Source organism: Nanorana parkeri, unplaced genomic scaffold (assembly GCF_000935625.1).
Source record: "Nanorana parkeri isolate BGI_ZX_2015 unplaced genomic scaffold, ASM93562v1 scaffold759, whole genome shotgun sequence".
In the NCBI taxonomy this organism is placed as follows: Eukaryota; Metazoa; Chordata; class Amphibia; order Anura; family Dicroglossidae; genus Nanorana; species Nanorana parkeri.
In genome coordinates this window covers 744,950-753,605 of record NW_017307027.1, presented here as the reverse complement: position 1 = coordinate 753,605, position 8,656 = coordinate 744,950, and the positions used below count along the sequence as shown (strand labels likewise).

The 8,656-nt window shown below is 43.9% G+C and overlaps 1 protein-coding gene across 1 annotated transcript in view; it reads left to right on the top strand.

Moving 5' to 3' along the window:
* The window catches only part of FAM102B (family with sequence similarity 102 member B), a 34,913-nt gene that overhangs the window by 9,513 nt on the left and 16,744 nt on the right, over positions 1–8,656 (top strand). Inside the window, exons 4-6 of the mRNA XM_018564549.1 lie at positions 6–108; positions 954–983; positions 2,656–2,772. Coding sequence (XP_018420051.1) covers positions 6–108; positions 954–983; positions 2,656–2,772 — 250 coding nt within the window. The remainder of the gene's footprint in view (positions 1–5; positions 109–953; positions 984–2,655; positions 2,773–8,656) is intronic.

Genomic DNA, 8,656 nt, shown 5'->3' with positions numbered 1-8,656 from the left:
TCTAGCAGTGTCCATTGGAAGAAGAAGTTCTCCTTTATGTGTAAGATGAGTGCAAGTGCTGCCTCAGGGATCTTGGATCCATGTGTCTGCAGAGTGTCTGTCCGGAAGGTAAGACTGTTAACTGCTTTTTTGCAATGGGCCTGAACTGCATGCTTTAGAAAGAGACTGTGAGGACAAACTGCTGACATCCAGCTAGCCTTTCTCTAGTCGTCTCCTAGGACAGTATATGAGAGATGTAAACTACTACCACTAAGACAGGAAACACATCACCACTAGTGATGGGCTCGGGCGTGTTCGCAGCTCCACGTGATGAGCCCGCCGGAAGCTGACAGCGCCAATCACAGGCACTGAGACATATCCTGATCTCTGCAGCTGCGGACCGGGATGATGTCTCCGTACCTGTGATTGGTGCTGTCAGCTTCCTGGCGGGCTCGGCACGTGGAGCTGCGAACACGCCCGAGCCCATCACTAATCGCCACATCAAAGTCCATCTGTCATCCTCAGTTTTTGTGTTATCTACCTCCAAAGGAGATGCACTACATGTAATCTGGGTGGAGGAGGCGGTCCCTCACATGCTGGTCTTCCTTCCAACCTCAGTTTTTCGCTCTCTTCTCCTTCATGGAGTCTGGAACTGAGGTACAATGGGTCTCTTTTAAATTTGCCTTCCAGGCCCCTTTTCTGTTGTTGTTGTTGTTGTTGTTGTTGTTGTACGAGGAGGTCTGCTCTATCATTTTTTACAAATTCAGGTGATGATGAACGTCGGGCTAAAAGAACAAATTAGATTTTTGCCATTAATAACATCTCCAGTACACTTTTGCTACATTCTTTTTGCCTACCCTGGTTGAAGTGGGAACCAGAAAAAGATATACAGTAGTATTAGCATATCTGTATGTTGATTGAACGTCATGTGAAAACACTATTTCCATTTCTGACTTATTTCCTTTGTGTTTCAGGAGCTAAAAGGTGGAAAGGCCTATGCCAAGGTGAATATGTATGGACTGATATGCATGTATGAGTTTTTTTTTCAATGCCTTTTGTCACTGTGGAAGATGCGTTTGAGGGAGTCTCCAGGCAAAGCTCACTACACATACATTATGAAACTGTATTTATGTAATTTTGTATTGTATTATTAGGCAGTTTGCAGACATTATCCAGGTGGCACTAAAATGCCAAGGTGGGAAAAAGCCTTTATTTGACTCTTTCTACTCTATAACAGCGCTTCTTAAAGTGTGGGTCGCGACCCCATATGGGGTCCCGCAAGTGAACAGGGGGGTCACGATCCGAGTACCCGACCAGGACCGCCATCAGGGGGGTATGGCCGGTACTTGTGTGAGGGGGACCAGGCGGCCGAGGAGGTCTGGGCACCAAGCTAGATTGTTTTATTTCAGTTTACTGTATAATTTGCAGTGTAGTGTAGGTTTTAAGGTCGCGGCCCCCCCTGTGCACTTGGTACCTACCTAAAAAGTGACTGGTGCTGGGGAAGGGGGAGAAGAGGAGAGAGGCTGATTGGTGCTGGGGGGAGAGAGACAGTGATTGGTGCTGGGGGGAGAGATAGAAGAGGAGAGAGACAGTGACTGGTGCTGGGACACCGACCGACGTTGGGGTCCCTTAAAAATTTCCTCGGCCAAAAAGGGGTCACGAGTGAAGAAAGTTTAAGAAGGCCTGCTCTATAAAAGGATGTGTGATTTTATTTTCATGATGTTACAGAAACATCTGAACCGGCATGTGTGACACACTTACTGTAGAACTTCTAAACACAGTTATATCATATTTATCATTATGTTTTTCACTAAAGACAGATGCATCACTATGCAACAGTCATGCTTGCCTCTCGGTGCAACTTCTGCCAGTCTGTGGCTGCCCATAGTAAATGTAATGAGCGTGTCTCTTCTTCGGTATAATATCATTGAGCTTCTGGATTTCATTTCTTTTTAGTAACCTTTATTCTCTGTTGCTGTTGTATTGTTATAGCTGAATTCAAATGGTATTTAAAGCCCAACTCCCGCCAAAATGTTAATCTTCGTTTTAGAGTGGGGAATCCCTTTTCGGTTTATATTGTGCTTCCCATTGAGGAGATTTTTCCCTTGCTTCGTGTCAGGACAAGACGTTATGGGAAATCTCTCCAGGGGACACAGACTACAGGAAAGCACATTTTTCACTAAAATGGAGAAGGGTGTGCAATTTTTGTTAGTTTTTTTAACACTATGAAATCTCCCCAATAGGGTCACGCACAGGAATAAAGATATGACAGAATTGTTTCTTTTTCTGGCTGGAGCTGGGCTTTATGGACCATTACACATATTAAAGGAGAATTATGAGGCGAGTGATTTTCACTCAGCCTCATAATCTGAGCCGACCTGTGACAATGAAACTGTCAGAGGTCGGCTCAGTACATCGGGAAGTGAGCGAACACATACCGTCGCTTGCTCTGGATAGGCAGACTTAGCTGTCAATCCCGCAGCTGGGTGGATCCAGACAGTTGTAGCTCACGGTATACTGAGCTTTGGGTCACGGGAAAACGCTAGTTTGTGTTCTCCTGTGACCCTTAGGGGAACTATGGGGACAAGCCCTGACCCCATAGTTCTCCTTCCTTTTAAGCATTTGACTAACTCTGCAGCTTCCTTCTATAATGTTTATATCTCTTTGTGGTTTAAGCTTGGCTTTGTAGATCTCAACCTTGCAGAGTCTGCTGGGTCTGGCAATACAATCCGTCGATGTCTGCTAGAGGGATATGACACAAAGAATACCCGGCAGGATAATTCTATTCTAAAGGTAAGCCATTATATTAAAGAGTATGGCAGACACTGCATAAACCTATTCAAAATTGTAATCTTGGGTTTCCGTAATTCATATTGAAATGTAAGAGTGACCATAAAGATGAAAATTGGGTTAATATGGATGAGGTGAGACTCCCAATCCCAGATTCCTGCCCTTCCCCACATGTATTTATTTTGTCCTAGCTATGGGCCATTGCCTGCTTTAGGACTCACCTACAGTTCTTCAGAACCATTCTTCTAAAACCTTTTTTCTTACAAAGTGACATTAAGGCAATTTCATTCATTCAGGAAAGTGTCAGATATGGATCATGAAGGTAATGAAACATTTTTAAACTAGAACCTATTGTTCTTTCTAAAGTAACTTTCAATAGGAAAAGGAGATTGTCCATCTTTTTAAATTTCTTTTTCACAAATCGGAGAACAAAAAGCAATTTCATTATACTCTGTTTATTATAGAACTCTGAAGCCTTTTCCCTGCTAGTCCTATGTAAGAGAAAGAAAATAGAGTCCCAAAAGTATCAAAATGTACTGTAGCTGGCTGGGTTATAGTATATTTAAAGCAAAAATGGATTGGCGGGGGAGGAGGAGGGGGGGTTGGTTGGTTGGGGAACGGTTAGGGCACGGTTAGGGCCCATGCAGGTTGTCCCTCGTTGTCCTGGTGTTATTAGGGCTGATAGTGAAAGTAAGAGAAAGACCGACATTTTGAGATGTCACTGTAACAGGAATAAAGGCGCAATCTTCCAACAAGGACACTCGTTCTGGTGATGGCTATCTATGCGAGGATTTTCCTTACTTTGGAGAGATCTTCTCTTACATTCTGTTTTAAAAAAAAAAAATCTTCCGAATGAAACATAACTTAAAGAAAAGAGCTCTTAACCCAGATTTTAATCATTCCCTACCTAAAAAAAATTTTCAGACTGTGGTCTATGACATTCAAAGAAAACTCCTGTTGCTGAGCTCAAAACATCCCCACATTCTGTGTTGAAGGTGAAATCTATTGGGCAGCTCTCTGGTCCACCTACAGAACCATTGCCTGATGATACAAATGACTTCCTGGGAAACCAGCCAATTGTTTCTGGGAGAAGATGTAAAACGTGTGGTTGTGCTTTGATGGAATGGGATTCCTCCTACCGCCAATTGTATTATGTGAAAGCACTTGGATACCACCCCTTTCTTTGACATAAAGTGGTAATTTGCATTAGCGGCTATTAAAAAACAATGAGGGTTTCAGTGGAAAGGGCAATTTTTCCCACTCTCTATTACCCATTCCGTAACATGGCCACACGCTGCAATGGGTGTTACATGGAAATATGATTACTGGTAGCAGTAATCCCCTTCTAGTGCTTTAGAAAAAAACTGGCTGTCTGTTCTATGCTTCTTGCAAAAATCAGTGGAACACAAAATATTCTGTTCTGTGTTATCAGTAACATTTTTAGCATTGATTGCTTTGCTATGAAAATATGAACCCTGAATATGAAATGCTTAATCTCCGTGTACTGTAGTTGACTGCTGTTGCATTGGGCCGGGAAGCATGACATCATTACTGGAAGGTTAATCACAAAGTGTTTGAGGAGAGCATTGGTGAATTATTAAATCTGCTTCTTCCTGGCTAATGCACTTAGAGCTTTGGGATGTGAACACATCTAATGTCAGCCTCATTTCTCACTTCCATTACAATTCATACACAGCCCAGAGGGCTCAGCTGAAAGCCTGTTATTCCTAAAAGCTCTATGCTGAGAGAGAATACAACGGTTTTCCATTGTCTCATCAGTGAGTTCTCATTATATTTGCTGAAAAAAAATAACAGGATGTAAGTACAAGCTTTTTCATGTGATAATTGCAGCCAATGTATTAGGAATTTATGTTCAGATCCAGTTTTTATGTTTTGGTCTGACATTGTTCCTTTATCTTCCTTGGCACAAGCCAGTGTCCTTTGTTTTAAGTGAATTTAATCAACATACTTCTTCTTGCTTCTTCTACTTATGTGATAAGGTAGTGCAAAGTGCAGTGATATGCAGTGATGTAACCCAGGGAAAACATATTTAACTTTCATCAGCTCAGAGGTGTCAGAACAACCAATGATGATAGTTGTTGGTTACATTTCTCTGCCCTCTGCTCTGTTATTAATGGAAATTTGTATAGAAAGAAACATGTTATTGATGACCTTCTGCTAAAAATACTTGCTGTATTCAGCTGGAATACTTTGAATTGGTGATCTGAATCGACTGTGCAGCAACATTCCTCTGGATCAAACATATAAAACTCACACAGAGGTTGCATAGTAGGTGAGGTTGAAAAAAGACAAAGGTCCATCTTGTTCGACCGATGTGTTTTGGGTCTAGTAGTTCCCATATCCTTTCCCATACTCCTCCTAAGAGTTTCTTGAATTTATCAATGCTATCAGCAGATACTACTGACTGAGGAAGACAATTCCACATTTGGAATTCACAAGTTGTACTTGGACTTTTGTTTTTTTAAAGTAACTATGTAAGTTTGGCTGAAGGGCAGGTTCACATTATAGCAATACGCTAAAAGCAAGGTATCCGTGCGTTTAGTGCACACTATCGCACAGCACACTAGGTGCACTGGTGTTGGTATGTTGCATTACCATTCATTCTGAATGGCACCCCAATGCATCTCCCAGCGGATGTGCACTGTAACGCAGGGTACCTCAATATCATTCAGTTGCACTACTGTGTGGTGAAAAAATAGAGTCTGGATTATTTTTTTTCACCACCCAATGGTGCAAAGCACGGTGTTGTGGTATGGTGCATTGCAATGCACATGTGCCGGGAGGTGCTTTGGGGTGATATTCAGAATGAATGGCAATGGAAGGCACCAGCGCACCCATCTTTGCACTCTGCAAAACCATGCGCTTAACACACGGATAATGTGCCTGTAGTGCAACGCTATAATATGGACCAGTCGGAACACACCATTTGCATTAGTATGATATCCAGACCAGACAACCAGCATTTTAAAAGGAGAGGTCAGCCTACCTCTATACATCTTCCCTTTACTACCACATCAAACTAATAACCCAGTTATAGGTGCATGCAAGTGAGATGGATTATGTACTCGATTTTACATTTGGGAAACTGTAGTACCCTGTTTCCCCGAAAATAAGACCTACCCCGAAAATAAGACCTAGTACTATTTTTGTGAATTGCTAAAATATAAGACCTACCCCGAAAATAAGACCTAGTTGTGACCATTCCCAGGTCCAGTGGTGGCATAAGGCAGAACTTGAAGAGCCGAGGGAGAGAATCAGCAGTGCCAACAAAGCCAGCGCTAGAGGAAGCGAGGCGGCACCGGAGGGAGCAGAGCCGCATAAGCCAATGTCTCCTCTATAGCGCTGGCTCCTGTCACAGGCAGAGTGACACCAAATGCACTCCGCCTGTGAGGAATCAATACTGAAAGTGCGCTTCGCTCATTCTGGCCAGCGATTGGTTAGCAAATTGCTCTTAGAAAGGTACTGCACCCCTAATTGCCCTGATCACCATATTTTTGTACATGACTACATGTAGAGTTTTGTATATTTAAAAAAAAGACCTACCCCGAAAATTAGACCTAGTGTGTTATTTTGAGCCAAAAAAATATAAGACAGTGTCTTATTTTCGGGGAAACACGGTAGTGAGATGTTTAAGGCTTTGCAGTCTTACACCCTTAAGTCTCCAGAAGGATGTAAAATACATAAATGTTAACTGGGGAACGAGATGCCCCTCTTGGTGTGGAAGATGGGAGAACCGGATTTTACTATTGTGATGGCCATAGACACTGCAAGCTTTTTTTTCTGATTCCACTAGTTTTGATTAAACTTAAAACAAAACCATTGGAGGTGATCAAACTAACCAGGGAATTTGCAATGTGCCATTACAGTTAGCTTTGTAGAAATAAACAAAAAGTTATTCTAGCTTGTTGAAAAAGGAGATAGAGCCAAAATAGTGTTAAAATATTGAGAAAGCAAGGGAGATCTGACAGAGCGCCATCAGATATTCCACAATGGCCATTAAAGGTACGTTCTAACTAGTTGTCATCAAATCAGTTTAAAAAGTAGAAGCTTTTCGATTTTAACCAAGGGTTGAAATGAAAGGTGAAATCGTATGTGCGGCCGGAATTAGATTCCCAAACAGATATAGGAAACCAGTGAGTGATTCAACCTGCTGCCATTTATTTAAAATCCAAATATTAGCTTTGTTGTACAATTATTTTATTGCAACAGAACATAATTACAGATCATACAGTAGTAGTAAGGTCCAGCAGGTTTATACAATGGAAAATTGACTTAGAACAATACAGCAGAAACTAAAGTGGGACATAAGGACCGTAACGGTCTGCGTATAATCACCGGGGGTGGGCTAGCTTCTGGAAACCATAGCATGGATGCCAGCTACCTGCTGCTGCTGCAGGATACCAGCGGAGCCACACCAGTGGGAAAATAGTGGCTAACGTTCGTATGCCGAGCAATCGTTCTAGATCGCGTGTTGCAAGTTCCAAAAAAAACATAGCAGAACCTTGAGGTAAAAGGAAGAAAAGAAAAGTGGAAAGGGTAGGAGGGGGAGACAGACAAGGGAGAGAGGTGGCTGTGGGGGGAGTCGAGAGGGGCCCCGGCACCCCGACCAAGCGCGGCACCATCAAATCGTCAAGAGGTCCCGATCCAGTCCCATCGGCTGGACATATTCCAGCCAGGGTGACCATGTTTTCTGAAAAGAGGCATGTGAGTCGTGCAAGGTAGCTGTAAGCTTCTCATGTACCATGATGCCCATGACCCATTGTCTGACTTCCGAGAAAAGCAACGTTGGTTGTTTCCATGCTCTGGCTATGGTCTGTCTAGTCGCCAGGAATATAAAATTTGCTAATTTCCTCTCTCTTTTTGAGAGGCGAGTAATTGGCCTGCCTAGGAGGGCCTCCCAAGGGTTACGCACAAAAGCTGTATCAAAAACTGATCTCAGTAAGTTATACACTCTAATCCATAGCTTTTGCACTTTTGGGCAACTCCACCAGACATGAAATAGGGTGCCCCTGTCCGTGCAACCCCGGAAACAGCTGGGCGAGACGGAGGGGGCAAATTTGGATATCCTATCCGGGGTCATATACCAACGGAACATGACTTTATGGGCGTTTTCCTGGGCCAGGACATTCGGAGAGCACTTCGTCGCGGCAAGCCATATCTCAGACCAGGCGTGAAGGTCTAATGAGTCACCCAGATCTCTTTCCCAGGCCAGCATGTAGGAGAGTTTCGTCGTCCCCACTGACGGCACAAGCGAGGCATACAGGAGGGTTATTAGGCCCGCAGAGTGGGGGTCGGACCAACAGCGGGATTCGAAAGGTGTGAGATTGTGTGGTGAGCCCGGACAGTGCCTAAGAAGGGTCGTGATATAACTCTTAAGTTGCTGATATCGGAAGTTCTCCGTGAGGGGGGCCATCCAGCGAGTTTGGAGGTCTTGGAAGGATTTGACCCCATTCATGGATAGTAGATCTCTTATATAAAGAGGGTTCCGCCGGGCCCACCACGCAAATGCTGGTGCATTCTCATATGCTGGGAGGAATGAGGGAGTCCCAAATATACCGGAGAGGGGAAGGTGGGGTGATATAAGTCCAGCTGTGTATTTGACCGAGTCCCACTGTTGCAGGCTAAACCGCAAGACCGGGTCCTGAATGGGGGGGCGTGAGGAAGGAGGGGTCCACAGTAGATTATGGATGGGGAGGGGGGCGCATTCCACTATGTCCATAAGGGCCCATTGGGGTAGCGCTGACGTTGAATGAAAGAGCGTCAGTGGAGCTATTTGAGCCGCTATGTAATATTTCGCTAAATGGGGAACTCCGAGGCCGCCTTGCCCCCGTCGGTGGTACAAGACGTTGGCAGCTAAGCGGGGCTT